We start from the raw sequence: 25,678 nt of genomic DNA, 5'->3' as shown, positions 1-25,678 counted from the left end.
ATTGGTTGCATTTGCATATCATAAAACAGAGTTAAGAGGGACCAATGAATCACAATACCTGGCTTAGTGCTACATTTGTTTTGCTCCAAATAAACCAGGATGTGAAACAAAGGTTTCTTCTTGGCTTACCCATCATGGTTTGGGGGGGGGGGGGGATTCACTGGCTCAGGCATAATGCCAAGCCAGGGATGGTGGTTTGTAGCTCCCACTAGGGGATGAACTAAGTGGAAGCAATCTTTGTGTTTACAGTAAACCATTAAGTATAGTTTGCTACAACACGTGAACTGAACCACTGTACCAAAGCCCATTAGGGTTGCTGCAGGACACTCAGCATGGATCAAGTGAAACACAGGATTAATGCAACGTATCATAGGAAACCTCTGAAGATAAATAATTAAGAAATGGACACGGGTTTATGTAAAAAAAATGAAGTGTATTTCAGGAGTATTTGAACATCAACATGCAGGTACAACAGGAATAAAAATTATTGCACCTCTATTATGTGGCAATTGTTCAAGTTTCTAAAAACACTTATATCCCAACATTATGTTTCTGCTAGTCAGGTGCTGATTGGCACCAACTTGAAATTAAAGCCCATCTTGAAAGGTGGGCTCACAGCCTCCAGAATAACAAAAACCAAAACACAATGTAAACACACACACAGCTGTAAAATCACCCACTAGAAGTACGGCATCATCCTTCATGTCCAGTAAGAGAAAACTGGAGAAAGACACAATCCTCCCCACAGGAAGAAACAAACAAAAATCCCAAAGAACACCTTAATTCAGTGCTAATGAGGGAAAAAAGCCCCACAGGTCATTCCTTTTACCCTGTCTATGTTGAGTATTCTTCCGTAGCATAACAAACACCAAAAAGTCTTAGGGCATTGTTCCCCAGGAGTGGTTTTTAGGCAAGGCGAAAGTCTAATATTTACACTTAATATCTATTTGATGGTTTTAGATGCACCATATAATGGTGTGAAGTATTGCTGAGAAATGCACCAGCTGGATATTGAAAGGTTTAAAGGCTGTATGAAGGAAACTAAAGTTGAAATTCTAGACACCAAACGAAAATAAGAGAAAGTGGGAAAGCAACTTGCTAAGGGGACTGTGTATATTGCATGCCTAAACAAAGTTATCCAATCACCCCCATTCATGGAACATCATGGAGATCAGTCTCAGCTAACTGGATCAATATTGTATACATATAGTGGCTTAACTGGACTATAGTTATGCAAACACCTGTCTCCTCAACATGGTAACATCAGTTCAGCTCTCATCACATGCTGCCTCCTGATAAGCACTTAAAAATATTAAGCCTAAGACCTTAATTTTTTCCCTCAGAAACATCATGATTGTCTGAACACTTCAATATATATATATTAGATGTCCAAAGAATAAATCTGATTTACTGCCATGTGGTTTCGTTGCAACGATTTTTTGTGGCCAATCATTTTTACTGAAGTGGGACAACAGTTACAGAAATATATCAAGTAACATGAAAAATGAAGGCTTCTGCAGGCTTTAACAATTACATAGGTTTCCTGGTAATGGTAGAATGAATACATAAAAAGGTAATATCTAAGTGGCATCTATACAGAAATGAGGTGGCCCAATATGCTTTATTTGGCTAAACTAGAGATATAAATCCTTTGGCTGCCTTTGTGTAAACAGATGCTACAAGGTATGTTTGAAGCTACATTATTCATCCCCGGGGCTCAAATTCACACAGTGTAAATCAATGCATTTAATATTTTTACATTATTCAAGTTAATGTGCATTTCTGAGTGGCTATGCCATCAATTCCCTTTCTCTAAATGTATGTATTCATTGAGGCCCCAGTTGCCTCTGTTCTGAGGGCAACACAGCAAAGTGATAGGAAAGGCTGGTAAGATAAAGGTGTGGCTGGATGGAGGAAAGCCTAATGGTTTATTTTAAAAATGTTAATGCATAAATTTAGCTATTGTGCACTGGTGGCAGGATTAAAGAGATTAGCAGATCTTAAATCATTGTGGGGAACTACTATTGAAGTTTTGAGTACTGAAGCTTCAAGTTCTATATGAGAAAGCCAATGGATCTTTCTGCAGCATTACAACACACACACACACACACACACACACACACACACACACACACACACTATTCCCTTTATTACACACACACACACACACACACACACGCTAATAGAAAGAAAACCCCAAATCAAAAATAAATTGGTCCAAAACTAAAACCAAATAATTGGGTATGTAGTGGGGAGAATCAGGGAATCAGGGAGTTTGGGCAAGACAGACTTGAAATGAGATTATAATAAATTAAGGATTTAAGAGCATATTCCTAGTCAAAAAGTACATGTAGGCTCTTGTAAGGAGAAATGGTGCAGGAAGAGCCTTCATATCAGAAACCTGGCTGAGCAATAAAGCTGTGCTGTAATGAATTGCAGTGCTTGCCCTGGAGAGCTATTAATCAACATGTGATCACCTCTGTAGGTAGAACAGCAGACTATGCAAATAATTACTTTCTCTGCTCACACAGACACACACAGATGCATTCTGTTAGGCAAGGCTGTAAGTATTGTGGAGTTTATGGAAATAGTTACTTTTGCCTATAAACTGTAATTAGATTCAATAAGTAATATACTTGAAATGCTGCAGCTAGTATGTATGTATGTATCAGTGCAGTATCATAGACTCAGATGTCTTTAAGCAAAAAGCACCAACTGATGTTGAACTTTCAAAAACATTCAAAAGGTTACTTAGAAAATATAGACATTTAAGAAAGGTAGTAGGTAGATTAAACAATGGAAGGGAACTGTGAATTATAATAAACTTTCTATATGACTGAAGGGTCAATTTACTGAATTACCTACTTACACTTGGGAAAGAGACACTAATGCTAACGGGACTATTTCACTTAGACACGGTTTGGTCTTAGCTGCCTCCTGATGAATCAATGAAGATCACTTCTCTCACTCACAAAGTCAAATGAGAACACTTCACTGGATTTTAACTTTCGTCCACAACAATCAAGATAGCTCCATAAGACTGGGGGTGTGATAGTCCCAAATGTTTGCCTCTCACAGCAAAATGTCAGTAAAGTAAATTAGTTTAGGTTGCTAAAGCAGTGGTGGGGAACCTGTGGCCTCCAGGTGTTACTGGACTGCAACTCCCATCAGCCCTAGCCAGCATGACCAATAGTCAGGGATGATGGGAGATGTAGTTAGCAATTACAGTGAAAGCCTACAGGCCCCTTACTCCTGAGTTAGCATAACTGAAGCACCATGTGCCTCTTTTGAGGTTACTGACTACTTTGAGCAAAAAGGATTAAAAATTCTAAAAAGGGAGAAAAAGAAGTAATCTTTTAAATCAAAGCCTTTAAAAAAATCAAAAATAAACTAAAGATTTTATTTTGACGTTTTGCTTAACATTCTTTTTAAAAGGAGGATATTGCCCCATTGCACAAGCTGACACAAGGTTTCCTCACAGATATACATAAATTGGACATCTATGATATGTAAGAAAATATGTGAGGTGGCATAATGATTCAGAATAGTCTGCCATCAAAAGTGTTTTTTTTAATCCTTGCCAACTTAAAAGACATGACCTAAAATTTTGGAAACAAGGACTACAATTTGGAATTTGTGCTCAAAATGTGCCATTTCCAAGTGAGTGGTCTAATTTGGCAAATGTAATTCCCTGGAATTTTGAAATAAAATAGATATTTAACAGAATGCTTCAAATTTAGGGCCAAAAATGTGGGGGGGGGGGGGAGTCTGGAAATAATTTTTTAATCTTGCTTTAAAGATACCCTGCTAAGAGGCATCAAATGCTGAGTACAAAAATAGAATTGCAAGAATGAAAAAGGCAAGAGTGTGAAAACACAAATCAACAAAAAAAGTTGCACAAGTTTTGTGTTTTATATTTGTGTTCTACTAATGTTGTCTTTGCTTCTGAATGTAGATATGTTGCTATGTTTTCTTCACGACGTCACCATCTGACAACAGGAAGTCTCTTGTTTGTGAATGACTTCCAGCCTCTCCGATTTCTCCTGGCATCAGAGCAGTTTCCTTTTTGGAATTCTGGCTAGAATCGGGTCCAGATGAAACCCCTGTGACCTGCCTTGCTGTGCCATCTGCCTGTTTTTCAGGTGGAGGCAATTGCCACCTGTCCTCCAAAATTTCAGGTACCTTAGAATTACCAGTCCCTGGCTTCTCTTTTGCTCCCACTGAACACTCTGGCTCCAAAGACTCTGCTAGGCTTTCGGACCCAATATGGGAACCACATATTTTAATGAGACTACCTATGCTGAAAGGTTTGGCTGTTACTGGGCCTGGGCCTTCCTTTAGTGTTTCCTGCATTTCTTCCTTTGGCATACTCTCTTTCATATGAAACAGTTCCTTCGAGGGGAACTCTTCTCTTGTTCTTTCTAGTTCTCTTGAGCCAGATACATTAATATTTCCTGGGCCCAATATGCCTTTTGCACCTATTGCTAAAGGAGCTGGGCAAACTGATTTTCCATTTTCAGCTGCTGCATCAAGTGTGAGACTTGGTCTTCCTATAGGACAACTTAAGTTTGTATCACTTGTATGACTTTTGTGTTTTGAAACTAATGCTGCAGATGACAAACCTTGTGATTCTTCGGCATCAGGAGACCTTTGTGCAGATGTTTTGCCACTGCTTGTCAGGTTCGGAATACTGGTGCTTTCCTTGACAGACTGGGCTTCCTGTTTCTGAGGTGCATCTTTGCAGTCCATTTGGCTTTTTAGTGGAAGAGAGCTTGTGCTAGTTGTGCAAGTAGAAGAAGAAAGTGCTAACAAAGGCATAATATCATGAGACAACATATAAGTAGTTTCTGTAGAAGCAAATTCCTTCAGGTTATCTTTGCCACTTGCCAGCCCTGAACAGTCACCTTGACCGAGCTGCAGATATCTCACTGGTAGGCACTTCACCTGCTCTGGGCAGTCTATGCTTTCCTGGATAATCAGAGTTTGTTTAGGGTCCTCAGCATCTTCGAAACAGGCACATTTCTGATTAGCAAGTTTGAGAGTATTGCCTTGTCCTGACTCTAATGGGGTTTCAGAATCTGTTAGCTTAACTGCTTCACAGTCACCATATTTTTCAATAGGAGAAGTTCTCACACAAACTTCAGATTGTGACTCATCTATACCGGCCAGTGGTGTCCTTGCAACATCCTTTGGTTGGTGTTGATCCTCCCCTTTCTGCAAACTGACAGTTTTTGGTTCCTCAGGAAGAAACGCATCATCCTCCATACTGTCTTTGCTTTCCAACTTGGAAGAATGCTTCATATCCTCGGAGAAAGGATCAGAAACTTGGTGGTCTCTACTGAAGGCTGGCCTGTCCATTTTCTTCCCATCTTGACTATCTTCTGATCCTTCGTCAGTTTCATCTTCAGAAGAATCTACTTCTGTGATGGCCTCCTGCTTCTGTAGAGACTCCCTTCGCTCCACCCTGTCGTGCCGAATAGGTCCCAGTTTTCTGGAAGAAGGTTTCTGCAGGGTCCCTTTTTCTGCAAGTCCAACTTTGCCTCCAGTTGTTTCACTCATGGATTCCTGCCAACTTTGGAGGCCGGGATCTCTCTGGAGCATCTCCTTTTTGAATTCTGAATGGGAGATGTCCAAGCTATGCTTGCGCGAAGACGACATCTTTTTTTCTGAAGAGAGAGAGGAGGTAAGTTTTTCAGCTGACTGGACTCTCTTCAGCAGAGGGGATCTTGGCGGCTCAGCACTCTTGGGCCTTGAAATCTGTCGGACAAGAGGTGGGGAGGAGTGTAGCTTGACAGGAAATGATTGCATGATCCCTGAACTGCCAACTGAATGCCCTGGCAAAGGAGAAGGGGAGCGCTGAGGCGACGTAGACTGTGGGGTTGGCGAGGGAGTGTGAGCTAGTGGCGAGAGAGGAATGTTCCCTGCAGATTTACGTCGTGGAGATCGATATTGCCGTTGAAGCTTTGGTGCTAGTCCATGCAAAGAGCTGGGTCGGATATGTCCCGAACTAGCAGGGGAGTTGGGAACACTCGAACTAGGTGAACTGCTCTGAGAAGAGTTTCCACCAACTGTGAACATAAAAAGGGATATTTAAAAAAAGCATGGAAATACATTAAGAAACATTAGGAACTGCTATAATACGTGCATCACATTTGAAATAAGTTGGCTACCACAACCTGGCAAAGGTGTGGTTGAATTTAGGCAGTTGTGGTCCACTGCAACAGAAAATATCAGTCAGCTACACCCTGTCTCAATTGTGCTGCTTTCCCCCACTATTTTCTACACCATATTACAATTTTTGGTGTTTGGCCACAACACAATGAGAGAATTCAAGTTACAGCAATCAAACCCTTTCACCTCTTCCAAGAGGTTCATGTGTCACTTTGGCAACCCTGATAGTTTGTAAGACATGTCTCCTTGTGCCCTTCAGGCTGAGAAAATGCTACATTTTTACTACCAAGTTCGAAAGATTTGCTTAAGGTCTGCTACTCTCTACTCCCTGCTTCCCCTTTTACCTGAATGTGCAGACTCAGGAGTAGATCGGTAACTCTGTGTTGGTGAACGAGGGGAGAGGTTGTGAGTAGGTGAACCAGGAACACTCTCTCCAGATGACAGAGAACGGTTGAGAGAAGACAAACTCCTGCTGGTGTGAAGCAGAGAAGCCTGCTTGGTAATCTTCCTGAACAGAGAGCTCTTCTTCTTACTGAGAAAGTGAAAGTGAATACTATCATTATTTGTAAAAACAAATAGGATCAGCATCTTTGATATGCATCTTTTCCCAGCAAAAACTTGGATCCAGCAGAGACTTCTGTAGACGGGGGGGGGGGGGGGGGGAATTTTGCCGGTTTCCCTTTCTCCCGGCAACCCTACCCTGTGCTATTCCCATGCAGAGGACCCTACAGGCATCCAGAGTAGATTTTTAAAAGGTGCAGATGGAGGCAATTCTGAGACCACCCTGTTCATAAGCAGGAACTTCACTTACGGAACTCTGGGTGCAACCCATAGCTTACTAAAATCGTTTCTCACTGTGTAATTCTTGTGATATAAAACATTCACTGGCAGAAGATATTTCTGCAATTTTCCTTGGCAATTGCTATCAGAGCATAATTTCATTTCCTAAGAGAAAACATCACTAACCTTTCCTGTCCATCTTTTGTTTTGCTTTTCTTGTTCCTCCTTGCCATCTTTGATTTATAGCTGGCCTTCCGAGCTGGCCCCACTTTAATTGATGTGTTCTCAAAAGGTGTAGTAGATATGGACACTTTATTTCCACTCTGCCAGCAAGAAAACACACACACACACATTTTACTTATCTCTTTATCTCTCATGAGTATTTTGGTTGGGCTGGATGTTAATGCTGGGGGAAATGCCAGTCTACCACTGTGTGGCTTAAATTAGCCTCTGTAATCCAGTTTCTTCTCCAATATGTATTTATTCATTTTGTCTTTAGAAAATGCGGCTAGAAGGTCTTTTTGAGACACAGGTTTTTCAACTAATTAAGCAACATTTTTTCTAGTTGAAGGACAGCCACAAATAGCTTCAACACTGTGATTCCCATTATTCAACATAAATTTGTTAAGGTAACCAGAAGACAATCAAATAAATTACAACATGTCCAGCAACTTCATGCTACAAATTATTTCAAGCAGCATTTCCCAACTCCAGCACTTCTACTTGGTTTTATCTTTGGTATTCCTTCCTCTTCTAAAGAATGGATGGATTACCTGTGGACCGCCATATGTTGTTGGACTTCAATGCCTATCATCTTTCACTACTGACCATGGTGACTGGGAAGTTAAGAGTCCTACAACAACAGGAGGGTCACAGTCCCCCATCCCTGCTATAAAGAATTCACATCAAACAGAACCCATTTAAGAAATATTTATTCAAATTACTCCCCATTCAGGCAACAGGTTCAAAGTGCATTTGCTCTTTGCATTTCTCATGTAAGTTCCTTCTTTGTCAACTCAACTGCACTGCTGCTCCATAGCATAGGAAGGCTTGCAACTTCTGTGGTGTCACAGGCACTAATCTACTTGTGAAATTGTATTCCAGAAAGCACTCCAAAGTGCACCTGCTATGCTAGCTAGATAAACCTTTTCACCAGCAACAATATATTGCTGTCTGAATGTTAGGAAAACGAATCAGAAGCACTACCCTGAAGAGAAGCATTTGGACCTTCCAAATCAAAGAAATCATTTCACATTTACCATGTGGAAAAGCCTTAAGACAAATCAGAGCAAAATGCTTCAAAAAGTACTGTTTTCAATCTATGATGAGAGCAATATGAGAAAATAGTGTTTTGCAGCTTAAAAATTAGAAGAATAATTCAAATAGCATGTTCCTTACGGTGAAAAAGGATTCATGTTTTAGTAATGCTGCTATTAATGGTTTTGGTTCATATGCCTCTATTTTTCTAGTACAATACGCTAGGCTCTGTATTGCAGAAGCCTTAACAACGCAAGACTCCTTGAAACTTTTACCCTGCCTCTCGGAACCAATCTTCAGGACAGTGTACAACATAGTAATTAAAATACAAATAAAATAATTAAAACTAGTGAACAGCATACTAAGAGCAACATATAAAAGCAACGTAGACTAAAATCATCAGCAAGATAAAGCAAACGAAAGTCTGGGGAAATAAAGGGTATCTGTCAGACACCAAAATGACACAAAAGGATACTCCAGGAGAACCTCCTTGGGGTAAGCATCCCATTTTTATTAAGTATTTATGTTTATGCACATTGCACTTGTCGCACAGCATGTGTGTATCCTCCATCTTTACCTTCAAGACCAACTCCACCACTTCAGTATGAACCAGTCCATGTACAGGCTCTCCATTCACATGGGTTATCAAGTCCCCTTCTCTCAGACCAGCCTCACTTGCAGGACCACCTTCTTCTACATGCTGACAATATAGAGACAATACATCAATTTCAACAAATCATCTGTTCATGTTATTTGCCCTCAACTCTACATACAAACCAGTCTCAGAATTTCCATGCACTATATGCTATAAGGCGATGCTATGCTCACTACCAAGTTTTTCATTTGGAGCTTTGTGAAGATATAAATGAACTGCCTCATACCAAGTCAGACCGCTGGCTCATCTAGCCCACTCGTCTATCTAGCTTACATTCTCTGGGGTCTCAGGCAGAGGTGTTTCTCAGCTTATCTACCTAACTGGAGGTGTCAGGGACTGCACCTGGGGCCTTATAGCTGCATGGCATGTGGTGTGGTTCTGCTACTCATCTCTAAGTTACTAATAATTTCTCTCCCAATACAAATAGTTATGAATATTTATGAGTCAAGATGGGTAAACAATCAATTGCAACCATGAAAACAAACAACCCAAATGATGACGTGTTCAATTTGTGGCATGTGATCCTGTGCCTTATGACAGCTAAGTCTTCTACATAATGCAGTCCTTGTCAAGGTCAAGCAGAATAAGGATCAGAAGCAGATTTACAAAAGCAATTATTCTATTCCATATTATTATTGTATCACTGATAATTAGATTCAAACAATAATCACCATTTTGATGAGGAAACCTTAAGTGATGTCTATAGGGAAATTGGGGCACTCTTTCCCCTCTCATTTCTTTTTTTCTTTTTAACCTGTGAGCATCATGCAATTAAAACTGAGAAACATTCTTTGTGGGGAATGGCTCTGGCAAACAATCACATATAAACTTCAAAAAGAGAACACGTATACAAGACAGGCTGTCTGAGAATACGGGTGAAGGAGAAACAGCAAGCACACACAGCAAGCCCCTTGTATAATTCACAGCTGAACTGAATTCCAAATCCCTAGTCAATTCAGTGAGAAGACAGTGATGCTTTAAGACATGTAATCAACTTCAGGCAGATGTGTGAAAAATCCTAAGGGAAGGAGATGATCCGAAGCAGACCATCATTGTCAACACAGCTCAGAAGGAATTAAATGTAATTAACCCAGGGGTTACAACTCTGATAGAGAGCTTCCCACCCCCCACCCAATATATTTCTGTAGAAGAGAGACACCATTTCTGCATTGATTCTGGGAAGAACCAAGGAAAAACAGGGGGGTTTATTGGGCCCAGTTAATTAAAGGTTCTTTCCAAATTAGGCTATAAGCGAGTCATATCATGACTGAGACGAACGTACCCAGACCATGTGTTGCACTGTGTAGACATCACTGTTCCCCATGTAGACTCTAATAGCACGAAGTGTGAAGCCGTATTTCTTCCCAGCTCGGTGGATGATGATTGGTGGTTTGGGATTCATGACAGCAGGAGAAAAGTCCCGACTTGGAGATGAGTCTCTTGAAGATGGATTGGAGGAGAGAGAATGAGGTGACATTGGACTAGCCAATGGAGAACACGTATGGTGCTCTACATGAAAATAAAGAAGGACTGAAAATTAGAAAGCCTGGTTTTCATAAAAAAATACAATGTGCATTAAATTATGAAAGCGGAATCAAATATCTTGATTTGTAACACTTGTAGAATTATAGCACTTGCATTTGAAAAAGCCTAGTGACACTTGATTCCTCTTTTCTTGGCCACTGAAAATATGTTTTAAAAATCAACATCAGAGAAATGGAATACAGTGGTACCTCGGATTAAATACTTAATTTGTTCCAGAGGTCCGTTCTTAACCTGAAACTGTTCTTAACCTGAAGCACCACTTTAGCTAATGGGGCCTCCTGCTGCTGCTTCGCCACTGCTGCACAATTTCTGTTCTCATCCTGAAGCAAAGTTCTTAACCCGAGGTAATATTTCTGGGTTAGCGGAGTCTGTAACCTGAAGCGTATGTAACCCGAGGTACCACTGTATCAGGATTGTGCATTACTTGTCACCGCTAACCTAGCCAAGTTATTCTCTTATTCTGTAACTGACCTGTAAGCATGTCCTAAAAAATATTCTGATTTCAGATCTGAAGCTATGGGTTTTTCTTCTTCTATAAAATCACCTGTCTCAAAAGGAGTGCTTTGACAGGCTTAACATGATCAAGAAGTTGGAGCACCTTCCCCATGAAGAAAGCCTGAAGTGCTTTGGCTGTTTAGTTTGGAAAAATTACAGAGGGCATGACAGAAGTTTAGAAAAATATGAATGGTATGGAGAAATGTTTCATATAAACAGACAGACCCTAGGAACATGAAATGAAACTGATGGCCACTTGAATCAAGAGTCAGGACATTAAAAAGAAGCACTTTCGCACACTGCCCATAAATAAGGCATTTAATACCATAAGATGATGTGGGATTAAGCAACTTCATAAAGGATATTCATCCACAGCCACGGGCTGTGAACTGAATTGCCATATTCCCTATTCACTGTTTAACCACACTGTCTAGTATACCAGACAATGGGAGCAAACAGCAGATGGTCATGGTTAAGTAAATGGGAAATATTGGCCCACGTTGACTCACTTCTGGACATAAAATGCTGAACTTGACCATAGAAATGAACCAATACTGTCTATGGCAGGCAATGAGAAAAAGGGAAACCCCGGACAGCGAATTTTACCCATCTGAAACTCATTCTGTTGACTTAAGTAGTGAATTCACCCACAGCTTGTTCTTTCAATGAATGTTAGAGCTAATGACCTGCCGGGAGCAGTGCACAGCTCCTTAAGAATGAGCCGTCAGGAGAGGGTTATATGCAAATAGCTGCCTAGGGCCATATTGCTGCCACATTGAGGTTAGATTTCTATTTCTATGGTTCAAATGAACTTAGTAACTTGATCCACTGCAGCATTATTATTTTTTGCACCATCTCAGCTGTTCACGAAATTCTTGAAATGCAGTAATGTCGGTAGATGCCTGCACAGCTACAAGACACCTACATTTTTCTCATGCTTGCAATTTTAACATGCTGCTCCATAAACATCTACAAACAAAAGAAGCTGCATTTTAAGAAACTATACTAAAATAGCTTATGGCAGATGTAGTTAAAAAGCTGACAAATAAATTGCTGTCCTTGATATATAATTGTGTTATAAATGGCAAATCAGTGCATCTTCACCACCAGAACAACATGACTTTAAATGAATCTTGGCCCAACTTGAAATATATAAAGGTATTACTTCAAGTGCTTAAAAGTCCTCTGGTTTTAAGCAAGTCACCCAAATAATACTCTTTCCGTATCTTACCTGAAGGAATTAGGAGAGAGAGGGCTGTGGCCGATGCTGACTTAATCACTTTATTAACAGGACGTGTGGTCCGTTTTTCCCCAGACTCCCCAGAGAGTAGCCTATGTCGGGCTCGCCGCACTGCCAAGTCACTTGTGGCTTTAGGAGTAGTAAACTCTGGGCCCTCGTTGCTATTACTGCGAGTGCACTGATCAGAGAAGTCTGTAGTGCTTCCAGCTACAGTATCAATTAAAATAGATTAGAACCATAGGGAATTTCTAACAGTCTGTTCCCCTGCAGGCACGTATATGAAATCAAAGTCATGTTTACACACAGCCCGACAGTGAACTTTCCTCAGAAGCAAACCCAAGCCCTGAAGCCTTATTTATAGATGCATTTAACTAGGGGTGTTATAATCTCAACAAAATTACCATGTTTTCCTTCTGCTACAAAAACACATAATTAAGCCAAAGAAACTTCACCCCAAACACCCTGAATAAAGCTAACTCTGCTACTGTGTTGGAAGTAGCATATTTTTTTGAGATTTTTTGGGGGGAGGGGTGGTATTAAAGATCCAAACAACATGATGAAAAAAGAAGACCAGTTAGTCTACCAACAAAAGTTGGGAACAAAGACCACAACCTGTTTGTTTGCCACTTCTAAACAAGATGCTCTGTATTATAGAAGGCATTATGAGATAGCTTTTGATATTTTAACGTGGACCCGACAAAAAAGCAGTCCAGCTTTTTTATGGTTCCAAAGTGAAGCCAGCTGTTGGCCCTGTGGAACTGTGCCAACTTGAGTAACAAGCTTCTTGAGAAACAAACTCCTTACCTGCGACAGGTTAGCAAGACTGCAACTCCCTGCCACCCAGGTCTATCTATATCACCTCAGAGAGATCACTGGACATCTATGTGTGGGTTAACATCTGAATATGGTTTATTAATGTAAAATCCAGTGCATGTAGTGCCAAATTGCATTGTTGATCTCCAGACTGTGTGTGTGGTATCACCCACACTGTTCAGATCTATGTGACATGTATGCACATACTCCCTGTTCAATATGACACCTATGTATAGATGCCTAACAGCACAGAAGCATCCAGGAGGCAAAATCTTTCTACCCCATATTGTGTAGGGAGATGTTTAGAATGGCCTGCCCAGATAACAATAAGCTTAGTGCACCTAGCAGAGACAATGCTTCCATCTTGAAAGGCACATACCTGTCAGTGTTGAGCTGCTCATATTACTGACAGTTGAAGAGGGTGTTTTTAACCCATCCTCATCATCCAGTTGTAGTTCTCGCTCCACAGGTTGTTCTGGAATTGGAAGAGGGTGGCTTTCCCGTGGCTGTGTCCCATCCAGCTGTTTCTTTTTACCTTCTTCCTCAGCTGAAATGGCAAAGCGGGGCATGTCTAGAAGCCCAGAGCATCGTCGGCGGACAGTCAGAGGTGGGCTGGAGTCACTCTCTGTGTGAGAGGATTCAGACACTGAGAGATGTTTACGCAGTCTGGGGGGAAGAGAACAGAACAAACCCCAGACAATTTATTTTTCAGGAAGTTGGTGATTTCAAGATGCAGCTACTGTTAATGATATACAAGCATAATAAAGCAAAAGTCAAGAATGATCTAGTTGGAGCAAACTTTGACATGCTTATAAAAAAGGCAAGATAATTTGGTGCTATGATTTGTTAATCAAAGTGATGGTATTTCAGTCAAGACAGAACTGAAATTAGATGATTTGAAAAGACTGAAAAGCCACAAATTTCACAAATATGTTGAGCAATTTATCAAAACTTTTAATCTCATACAACCCACGCTCCCTATCAATATAGGTAGCTGTGGTTGCATTTCTTTCTATTTTTCAGTACACCAAAACCAAAGTATAAGTGGGTTTTATATTTAGGAAATAAAGCTTTCAGAAATCTAAAACCTTTTATACTGAAATTTTGTACACCAATCACAGCAGAATTGATATAGCACGATTTGAGGGTTGTACTCTATATTCCATTACCTCAGTAAGGCTAGGAGATGGTTTCACTTGCCTAAAAGTCACATTTTGAAGCAGGAACATACCAGCTAATTCCTCATACTCTTTGACACTATGCTACACAGCACTACCAATGAAAGATCCAAGTGAAGCAATTATTTGCATTGAGTACAAGTCATAAACTACTGTTTTTCCATTTAGTATCAAAAAGGGGAAGGCATGATTAATGGCCACAATAGCTGTATATATGATTTCCTCCCCACTCTTACTTTTTAAGAAATCATTCCTTTCAGCCAAATTAAGCATTTTGGTAGTTGAGTGAAGGCATTTTATTTTGATAGAACAGTTTTTTGGAGAACAGTTTAAAAACAATCTTTACTGAAACTGCATATTGTTTTCCACTATCACTGAGATTTAAGCAGAATATACAGAATTGCAGCTTGAAATATTAAGCTACCAAGTCCAATATTTAGACGTGTATTAGAAGGGAACATTGGTATTCAGCATAATCAAAAGTACCAATACGTTTCTTTAAATACATGACTGTAAAAACCTCTACACTGGTATTTATTTGGATGTTCAAGTGAGCATCCCTTTCAGACAAAAGGTAGCCAACATGGTGTCTGTCATTCAGATGCTATGGAGTACAATTTCCATTAGCCTGAGCCACCACAGTCAATTGTCAGAGAAAAGACGAGCTGTGGCTCACAACATCTGGGGAGCACTGTGTTGATTAAGACCCCTCACAAAATACTTTTTTGCTTAATAGTAAAATTCGTTGCATTATATTTGTTGTGATAAAAGTCTGGCAACGCTTCATGGAATATTAGCATATAATTAAGTTTATCTGCTCACACTCTGCTTCTTTGCCCCCACAAACATTATTTTAATCCAGAGGCAGGGAGAAAAAGTAAAGGACACCTAGCATTTGTTACGCTCACATTTCAGGAGACCCAATCACCCAGCTGCGGTCTCGACACTTCAGGCCAAGGCTTTCTAGTCTGTCATCTTTTTCCTCACTCAGGCTACGCTTGGTAGGTGGCGGCGTTTTCCTCTCTTCATGGATGGAAAGACGTTCCATACTGCTGTACACCTATAGGTACAATCAAATTGTATATCAGAATGACAACGGTCACTGATAGACTCTTTAAATCGCAGGATATTTCAGAATTCCAATTTTTAAACTGAAAAGATGGAATTGGCAATGTCCTTTAATTATCTGCTGAAGCCAACAAAAAGATGTAGGTGCCCACAAATTGCTGTTATTTCTGTAAAGTGCTTTTAAGTTCTATGCTTGCAACAGAGGTTTTGGAAAACAAAGCTTCACCAGTTTAATTAATGGTGAGGGTGTTAAGATTTCCAACCCCAGAGAAAATCTATTTCTAGAAATTCTGTAGTACAAGCTTAACCAAGAGAGATTTAAAAAAAAAAAAAAATCCTACACCCTACTGACTAATTTGCTTAGTCAATCATGCCTCAACAACTGCTTTACAATGACATTTTAAATCATTGAACAGTTAACAGGAGAGAGAGAGAGAGAAATCTGTGTTTATAAGACTGAACTCAACTGAGAACCTGATTTGCATATGAGACTGATGAAAACAACATTATTAAAAATTCACAACATCAACAGGATAGCTATTAATAAATTATCTGGATGAATTGTCAGACAACATTTTCAAACTATAATGAGCCTTTCATGCCACCCACAAGATGAATGCTGTATTATTTTTCAGAGCTCAAGACACAGGCGTGGCTACATCAGCTCAGTTTTGCACCGTGTCCCCCCAAATACTGCATCTGTACCTCATTTTGTGCCTCATCACTGAGTATTCTGGTTCAAAAGTCAAATGTCAAAATCCATTTGGATTTTTCTAGAGAGCTCCTTGAGCAGGACATAAGGCACAGGCATTCTGCTCATGCCTATTAGTATTGCTAATTATTAAGCAACCATCATGTTCTAGGATCTTTTCTGAAAATCCTGCTACGAATTTTCAATTTCCTCCTAACGTCTTTTATATTCTTCTACTGAAATAATTCCCAAAACAGGCCTGCTTATGTGTGTCATCTCTAACAAGTTCCTACCCCCACAAAGGTTGACAGAGACGGTATGTTGCTCTTTGGTTAATTCAATCCCATCAATCACAGCACAGAACTCTGTTGGGCCCAGAGTCCATTTACAAATGGGCATCTCTTGTACAGGTAAGTAATTACAGTGGTACCTTGGTTCTCAAACACCTTGGTATTCAAACAACTTGGAAGCTAGAACTGCAAACCCGGAAGTAAGTGTTCCAGTTTGCGAACTTTTTTCAGAAGCCGAATGTACTCCTTTTTGAGCGCCACGATTCCGTTTTGAGTGTTACTCTTTCTATCTGTTTTTGCTATTTATTTTGAGTTTTTGTTTTTACGGCTCTTTTGTTTTTGTTTTTGTGACTGTGTGGAACCCAGTTCAGCTACTGATTGATTGATTGATTGATTGATTGCGTGACTACAGTACATTGTTTATTGCTTTCATTTTATGGATCAATGGTTTCATTAGATAGTAAAATTCATGTTAAATTGCTGTTTTAGGGGTTGTTTTTAAAAGACTGGAACAGATTAATCCATTTTGCATTACTTTATATGGGAAAGTGCACCTTGGTTTAGAAACGCTTTGATTTTGGAACGGATTTCTGGAACAGATTAAGTTTGAGAACCAAGGTACCACTGTACCTCCTAAACAGCCTAGCTTCCATGTAAGTTATAGAGATCATACAGCTGTTCGTACTATTTTGACCACAACAGAGTTCAAATCCCATCTATTTATTAAAAATATATACCTTGCTAAACCTTGGTGAACATGAGGAAAACTGCCTAAGTTCCACATGATCATCGTCATTCGTGTCATCCTCTTCCTCAGAATCTAAATGCTGATATCGCTCGGTGCGAGCTGCAAACGAGATCACAAAATTGAGGTCATGTATTCAACAGGCAAGGAACAGTTGGCACTCTTGGGATTTACAAATAAATATCCTACTTGAGATCAGGGACTTTCCTGAGATTTACAAATTATACAAGTGGAATATAATTTGGCTTGATTCTTAGATAGTAGTCATTTTTTTCTTTCACCATCAAATTTTCATTTCTCCTGACCATAAGGTACACAAAGTTATCAAAACGAATTACAAAAGTACAGCTCTTTCAAACTTTTAAAACCAAAGATTCAAGCAGTTCTCCTGACAGTCCACCATGACTACAATAAAAAGGCGGAGTTTCAATTATTAACATCATGGTTGTAGAAATCCTGTTAGCCTGGCTGTGAACATTCAAATTACTTTTAATATAGTTTTGCTACAGCAAGAGCAACTGAAGCTACTTTTACTGTTATACCTCTGTCACACTTGCAGAATAAACAACAGATTGTCTGTTAGCTGCACTAATATTCACATCCTCAAGTAGCTGAGACAATAAATATACTCAACGCATCTTGACAACAGAACGGTGGGACCGAAAAGTGAGAACTTTTCTTAGCAGAAACCAATTCAATTGTAATTGGTAGTTTTCATAGCCATGATGGAACTTAATCATTGCATATAAGGAGCAATGGGCTAACAAGACAGAATGACAATTAGCCTAATTTTAAATTCTAATTTTGAAACTGACATCTCAAAACAACAAACCAAAATACTTAATTGAGCTGCTTGATGCATATGCTGTGCTGCAGAAGTAAATAAAATCCACCTTTTCAGGTACATATTGATTATAGTTGGCCTCAACACCAGCTGCATGCTGTATAGGAGACAGAAATGACAATTCCTATCTGGGAGGCTTAGCTTAAAAGAAAACCTGTATCTGGGTAAGGTAGACTTCTCAAGGCCTTTTGTCAGCTTTCTCAAATTCGAAGCTCTCTCTACAATAGTCTACAAATTGTCCTTTATATTACTATGAGTAGTTTAGTGCAAACCTTATAGATCAGTATGTGCAACAGATCATTCTTAGTGGCCTTGCCTATTTTATAGCATTCTCCCTGTTACTACTTCATTTCCTCATATAACACCAACTTACAATGCACAAAGTTTTACTTTCAAATCCAATCCAGCTAAAAGCTTATCATGAGTTTATCTGCACAATGCAGAAGAACCTTAATATACTCAGACTTCTGAACATTACATTGGGATCCCAGAATGACATTTTTTGCAAGGCGCAATGCAGTATGAGGCTGTATGAGTGTGTGATTTCTGAATCAGAAGGTTGAATGGGTTTTATCTGAAAGCTCAAAATATGCTCATAACTCCCTTTCATTAACAGGTTTGCAAGCTACTTACGTGCACATCTTAATACACAATATTAACAATAATACTGAAAATCATCTACAGTTAACAGTCAACTTTTTCCCCTTACTGTCAAAGTAGCTTGTGTCATCTTCCGATTCTAACTGTGGAATAAATTCTGCCTTTTGTCGGAGCAATCCATTCCAGTCCAAATCCTTGAAGAATCTGTGTTGCTTCACCTCAAAAGCACTCCCTGAAATTACAACATTGTTAGGAATTCTTAAACCATGTCATAGTAAATGAAGCCAGTAAGTCTACCCTTCGAAAAATGTTTAAACATCAGTCTACTGTTAGAACAAAGTAGAGCTCAACTGCAAGACCCAATTGCTATGATGGGAACAAGTCAGGGAATGGGGGGGAAATTGCACCATTCAGCTCTTGCTCCCCATTTGTAAGGACATATTTCTGCTGCAGAACCTTATACACTTTTAATGGCCATTCTGCCAAAGGCTGCGGAAACAGCAGATCACTGAGAAGGTTAACTGCATGGTCACCATACTCCCCCCTTGCAATTAGCAGGTTTGGGGGTTGTATTTCAGAGTTTCCCACAACCGTTTTGATAAAAATGAGTTTGTACCTGTTCCCAGCCTTTCCATAGGATTTTGTCGCAGAAGTTTACCGATGAGGTCCTGCGCATCTAGTGGTAAAGCATCATCTCCTTCTGGCCAAGCAATTTCATCTATATAAATTAGTTTGATAGGATTAGAATAGAAAAATGCAGTATTCTGCCCGGGGAATGAGACTTTTATTGCCTTCCCTGCCCCCTGCAAAGATGCAGCTCTCTGTGCTCTACAAAAGCTATTCCTAAAGGGTCAGTGGAACTTCCCAACACCTCCTGAGCCAAATAAGAAGACTTGGAGCCATTCACCAAATACAGGGAGACAACACTTTTTGCTTATAAAGGTAGGACACATACCATGGATAACTTGTCCAAATAATTCTTCCGGTGTGTCGCCAAAAAAAGGAACGCAGCCAACTAGAAACTCATACAAGATTACTCCCATGGCCCACCAATCCACAGGCTTTCCATAACCCTGCCGCAAGATCACTTCTGGAGCAATGTATTCTGGAGTCCCACACACCTGAACAAGAAGCAGGGGGAGGGGAGATAAATGAGCTATTGCATTCAAAATCACTGTTGTTCCACATAGCTCAGGGAATGAAGATTATCTTTCCTACTGGAAACATCCCAGAGAATGTAACTTCATATTAGAAAACTTAAAACCCCACACCAGAGCCAATTAGGAGTTACAAAGTTACTGCAATTATCCTGAGACGGTTCAGAAGATTTTAAAAACAAAACTTTTGTCCGTTTATAGTTGAAGCTTTCTTCATAAATAAAATGCATCCATGAAGACAACTCTTATTCCTGTTTTATTTCATTAAGAAGTCCAATAGTGCCACGGCTTTGAACAAATTATATAAGGAATTTTAACTTTCAAATGTTTGAAGATGTACACAAGGGTCATCAGCATGAATGTAGCTTTGCAGTCCAAATGGAACTGTATCTGTAACTGCCCTATACTTAGGGATCTTTAATAAATATGGATTTTATTATACCACCTGTGGATCAAAGAGATACGTGTCACAAAACCTGCAGGGCACATACTTGCTACTGGCTTCCTTAAAGAACAGCATGTGCAGTTATTTATAGATGTTTCAAAAAGAAAACTTCAAAGTACCTGCTTATCCAAGAATTCTCTGGCATCTTTCTCAATGTGTCCTTCATATAGGTTGGTTGTCAAGCTCATTAAGCCAATTTTAGAGAGGCCAAAGTCTGTCAGCTTGATGTGACCCATCGATGTTATGAGAAGACTGAAGCAAAAATAGGTAAGTGTTACTGAAAAGTAAAGCAAACTAAAGTTTTATACAATGTTATACTATTTATGATCTACCAAAACACTTGATTAAAGGTCCGTAATTTAGAGTCTTGACTGCCGCATACTATACAGGCAAACTTCCACAGGCAGAGAATTCTACAGATATACTCTTTTCCACAATGAAGGCACGCTCTTAAGTGAGGAAACACTGACCAGGGCCTCTCGTAATGATCTCAATGTGATGACTTTCAGGCTACACAGGACTGTAAAGATCAGCATGAGTATCTTTCGCTGGGCATGAAAGTGATCAGCAACATTTTAATGTCTTACTGATTCAGTTCTGAGCAACTTTGTACACCAACATTTAAAATTAAAGTTTGAGCCAAGATATCTGCTATAAAGTTGTGCCCTGTCTGCATTTTTAGCAGCTATTAAAGTATAGGCACTTCTCACTGCACAGGGACAATGGGACCCCGCAAATCGTTATATTTAAAATCTAACTCTCACTTCAAATTTAGGCAATCATGAATTGCCTAAATATATTTCAAATATATTTCACCAATAAAAGCACAGAATGACATCTGTAAAGAAAGAGCTCAGTAACAAGAACATTAAAATAAAAACTTGCCCTTGCAGGGGGGGGGGAAATGGCACACATCGTTCCTATAACTATTTTTAGCATGGACAGCTGCGACTACAGGTCCAAACATGAGAAGCTAAAAGCGTACTTGTCAGGCTTTAGGTCACGGTGGACGATGCCATAATTGTGGAGATATTCCAGTGCCAGAACAGTTTCTGCAAAATACATTCTTGCCATATCAACAGGTAAAGCTCCAATATTCTTCAAGAGAGTTGCACAATCACCTCCTAAGACACATGGTAAAAAAAAAAAAAAAAAAAGCATAAAAAGATGAGAAACATTTGTGTCAAGTCACTGTCTGTCAGCCAGATCTGATGAACGCAACGTTATAGCAAAATCTGATACACATCTATTCAGAAATAAGTTCTACTGAGTTCAATGAGGTTTATTCTCAGGTAGGTGGCTATGAGTACAAGACGGCAATATGCCAGTGCAACATTTTAATAATATCCTCCTTTATACTGGCTAAGATTTGCTCCAATACACTGCCTCTGGCATAATGGTCTGAAGCCTTGGTCTTGTGACCCTTTTGCCAGTATGAATGTGTACTACTGAGGAGCAGTTCCCGTGAGTACACAAAAGAAGAAAAGGGGTGAAAGAAAAACAGTAGTGTATTGCTGCTAGAGAGAAGGTAGCAGTGTATGTATTTACATTTAGGTGAGCACTCTCCACAGCAATGGGTATCCTATGTCAGGCTTAGCTTCTAAAGACTTTTCAAAATAGTAATACACAACAGTGAAAGCACAGGAGGAGGACTGATCTGTAGTGCTCATGGCACCACCAGCCACAATAGCTGTGCTTGTTGGGTAAAATATGACAGACCTTGCAGTGCTTAAAAACAAAACAAAAAACACTGGCTTTTGCAAGTCTCCAAGGACAAGGAGCAGCACAGAAACGGAGCAACAGATTTGCAGTAGCTTTCCTGTTCTCACTTTACACACAAAAAAGCAATGAGGATACTTCTGGTTCATCAAAAAGAGACATGAACCTCTGCTAAGAATGCTGGGGTCCAATCCACCAAGAGTTGTGCAAGTAAAAATTTTGACCTTCCCAAAAAAGAAAACTTATACAGACAACAGAAGACTGGCATTGTATGCTCCTAGGAACCCAGTCTATGAAGGGGTGAGAACCTCTCTCTGCACTAGCTAAAGTGTCTGGATAGTGCTCCACTTTGAGTGCACTTGTGGGTTTTAAAGGCATGAGTGGGAGCTGTCATGTGAGTACTCTCAAATTAAATGTGGTTAGTTGGGTAAAACCCCCTCCTGGATGTTGCACAACTTGGAATTTTAGAACACTACAAAAACTGCAAACCTAAGAAATAAGGAGACACCGATTGCAGATATTTGACTAATTTTAATTATTCCTCAAGTGACAGACTCTGCCAAGCGTCATTACACTTATTTCTGTATAGATATTACTATAGTTATTAAGGTAAAGGGACCCCTGACCATTAGGTCCAGTCGTGGCCGACTCTGGGGTTGCAGCGCGCATCTCGCTTTATTGGCTGAGGGAGCCAGCGTATAGCTTCCGGGTCATGTGGCCAGCATGACTAAGCCGCTTCTGGTGAACCAGAGCAGCACGCGGAAACACCATTTACCTTCCCGCCGGAGTGGTAGCTATTTATCTACTGCACTGCATGCTTTCAAACTGCTAGGTTGGCAGGAGCAGGGACGGAACAACAGGAGCTCATCCCGTCGCGGGGATTCGAACCACTGACCTTCTAATCAGCAAGTCCTAGGCTCTGTGGTTTAACCCACAGCACCACCCGTGTTCCTACTATAACTATAGTTATTAGCCAGCCTCAAATTCCATTGTTGTTTCCCTATGGAAGAGAAGATCGTGTAGGGTATATTCAATTCATTCCGCTGTGAACCTTCTCCAATTTCTTATTTCTTTCACATGATCCTTAAGTCAGATACTTGTACCTATGGTTTCAAGAGCAAACATGGCTAACTAGTCCATGATGAACAGGACCACCTCAAGAGAATGCCCATCTCCACTCAAGGTTAAAACCTTTGTGGCACATAGTGGATTTATTATTCCATCCTCTAAGATGGCACCTATGGGACACTTTTGAGAATACTGGAAAGCACCATGCAAGTCAGCACATATAAAATTCTCTACCACTTTCTGGTCAATATGTAAGATCATTGTTGTGACAAGATGAATTCTATGGTGATGAAACAATACCTTCCACATACTCCATAACCATGCATAGATGCCTCTTGGTTTCGAAAGAGCAGAACATGCTCACAACAAAGGGATTCTCTGCAAATGTTAGTATGTCTCTTTCCACAAAAGCTTGTTGAATTTGGTTCCTCAAAATGAGATTCTGCTTATTGATCTTCTTCATTGCAAAGCGCTGACGGGTAGTTCTGTGGCGCACCAAGAACACTGCACTGAGACAAGAAAGTTGCACTGCATTAGTGCTGCCACGAGCAGACTCCAGGAATTCTGAATCCTGCTTCTCTTATTCAGGATTCACTTATTGGATTAGATGATAAAGTTACGAAGAAACAGAAAATGAAGCACAAGGAACAACTAATTTTTCTTGCCCTGCTCCTTCTGCAATGATAAATATATTGATAAGATCTCAGTTCTGACTCAAATTCATAATGGGTGAGAGCAACAAGTCATAGTTTCTGTCTGAGCTCTGTGTAATGTTCATCTATAAGAAACAGGACTTCTATAATCAAATATCATTTTCACGCTTATCATTATATCATTATCTGCCTGTGCACTAATATTAACATTTTCCAATTCTTTTGAATAATCAGACCAATTTCCTTTTCTTTCAGAGAGACTGCTGTGTCACACTACATACAGAATATTTCACAAGTAACTGGGGAAAAATTATCAGCACAGCATAACAAGAGTAGCTGATCAACTCATCTCCAGCCCGTTATAAAATGTTTAGAATACAAATATATATGAAATATTTTAAAATCTTACCAAGTTAAAAAACAATTATTGAAAAGTTTCAAGCAAAACTGTTGAATATGTCCCCCCCTCCCAAATTTAGTGATCAAAATTAATTTCATACTTTCCCCCTATTTTATTCAGGGCCACAGGGAACAAAGAGTAGTGGAACTTCTCAATGTTTGAGCTGAAACAGGTGCAATATGGGATCTTCAAACATGTTTGTTTAACTTTAAAGCAGTTGTGGGGGGGGGCTGAATGTGCTTCTACTCTGGGGATAGCACAGAGAGATCACGAAAACAGCACAGAGGGGCAACATGGTTTCAATCAAATCTGACAAACTTACTTTCCCTCAGCAGCGGGTTTAAAGTACAAATATCAGGAGCTATAGCTACAGATCTCCTGAATCACTGTCATTTATGACTCACGGTTAGACTTTAAATGAATTTCTTTTAATGGCTAGACATAATCTTATATCCTTACCCATATGCACCATTGCTGATTAGCTTAATTGTTTCAAATTCCTCTTCAGATGGAGTTTTCTTGGCTTGCACAGCGGCTCCCCGACTCTGAAAACACCAGAAATAGTTTTTACTCTCCTTTTAATGTTAATCTTTTAAAGATACATCTATTTAAGTCTAAAGCCAATCACAACCAATTCTGCTTTGGAAGCATCTTTAAATGGTTTTATTGTGCTTCTAAAATCTCTATTCTTAAACTTTGTTCTACCTGTTTTATCTCAACAATTTCACATACACTTTTGTAGCTCTTTACTGATATTATCCAGAGAAAGACTGGAGCAATTCTTACTGTTTCTGACTGAAACACATCATGTATGTCCATGCATTGGGGGGGGGGGGGCGGTAGAAGAGTTTTAAATTTTAATCTCCTTTTTAAATATAGAGCATTCAGGTATTCTTCATGAACAGAAATGATTATATCCATGCACAATTTAGACTTTAATAATACCCCATTAACACAGAATGGCTTTATTACAGACCTGCTATTATATGATTTAAAGTGATCCTTTAACTCAGTACCTTTCCCTCAGTAGAATCATCTGTCTCTGGAGTGTCTGGACTATCAAAGCTGTTCAGCTGGGCCATTTCTGGGGGGAAACCAGAAATGCACACTCTTAGGATATAATAGTATGCAATATGGTGATCACATACCTAGTTTCTTCACCCACATGCAAGCTAAGACACACGGTTCTCCATACTCAAGAGTACATGGCCAAAATTTGAAGGCGTCAGGTGGAAGAAGGTGGTGGTTCATAATATTTTTTCATAGTAGGATTCTTTAATCAAAAGTTTCTCCAGAACATTTAAACAAACTAATTGCAAAGTGTGTGTTTATTTAGGGTTGAAGCGATAATTTCACAATTTTACAAAAGTGTCCATTTCATCTCAAAGATTCTGATGAGCAAACAGTACATCAGAAATGTCACCATTTACCTGGAAGCTGGAGAGCACTGAATGCTGAAGATGGAAAATACGTCAGTCAAAGATGTGCCACCCAGGGCCACGCCACACATTATGATGTTACTGTGTACACTGCATGCACCCGTAAAGGAAACCATCTTTGGAAATACTTTGTGGTCACCTGGTGCTAACTGTAGCTCTCACTCACTATGTAATTACTGTATATAAACAATTTTTTTTTAAAAGCAGTTTACCTCTCACACTTAATACACAACCACTTTATTTCTTAATGTGTGAATCAGCCCTCAGACTAAGCTTGCAATATTATACTCACAAACGCGGAAGTAAGTTCCATTGAACTCAGTGGAACTCACTTCTGAGCAGACATGCATAGGATTGCACTGGAGGTAACAAGGAGGCCTTCTGTTTCTTAACCTACTTGTGCTCTACATAGTCCTAAGAAAGCA

At 39.7% G+C, this 25,678-nt stretch overlaps 1 protein-coding gene across 1 annotated transcript in view; it reads right to left on the bottom strand.

Annotated features, from left to right (window-relative positions):
• Nucleotides 1-412: 412 nt before the first annotated feature.
• The window catches only part of MAST2 (microtubule associated serine/threonine kinase 2), a 138,868-nt gene continuing 113,602 nt past the window's right edge, over nt 413-25,678 (bottom strand). The window contains exons 15-31 of the mRNA XM_081010241.1: nt 24,831-24,898; nt 24,274-24,359; nt 23,062-23,270; nt 20,960-21,098; nt 20,094-20,226; nt 19,328-19,493; nt 18,989-19,090; nt 18,482-18,604; nt 16,921-17,030; nt 15,043-15,194; nt 13,336-13,622; nt 12,135-12,350; nt 10,146-10,372; nt 8,786-8,908; nt 7,138-7,274; nt 6,516-6,703; nt 413-6,068 (exon numbers count right to left, since the gene is read on the bottom strand). Coding sequence (XP_080866367.1) covers nt 3,964-6,068; nt 6,516-6,703; nt 7,138-7,274; nt 8,786-8,908; nt 10,146-10,372; nt 12,135-12,350; nt 13,336-13,622; nt 15,043-15,194; nt 16,921-17,030; nt 18,482-18,604; nt 18,989-19,090; nt 19,328-19,493; nt 20,094-20,226; nt 20,960-21,098; nt 23,062-23,270; nt 24,274-24,359; nt 24,831-24,898 — 4,571 coding nt within the window. The 3' untranslated portion in view covers nt 413-3,963. The remainder of the gene's footprint in view (nt 6,069-6,515; nt 6,704-7,137; nt 7,275-8,785; nt 8,909-10,145; nt 10,373-12,134; nt 12,351-13,335; nt 13,623-15,042; nt 15,195-16,920; nt 17,031-18,481; nt 18,605-18,988; nt 19,091-19,327; nt 19,494-20,093; nt 20,227-20,959; nt 21,099-23,061; nt 23,271-24,273; nt 24,360-24,830; nt 24,899-25,678) is intronic.

Source organism: Podarcis pityusensis, assembly GCF_964106645.2.
Source record: "Podarcis pityusensis genome assembly, chromosome: 6".
NCBI classification, from domain to species: domain Eukaryota; kingdom Metazoa; phylum Chordata; class Lepidosauria; order Squamata; family Lacertidae; genus Podarcis; species Podarcis pityusensis.
The sequence above is the reverse complement of the archived record's forward strand: the minus strand, read 5'-3'. Positions and strand labels throughout refer to the sequence as shown.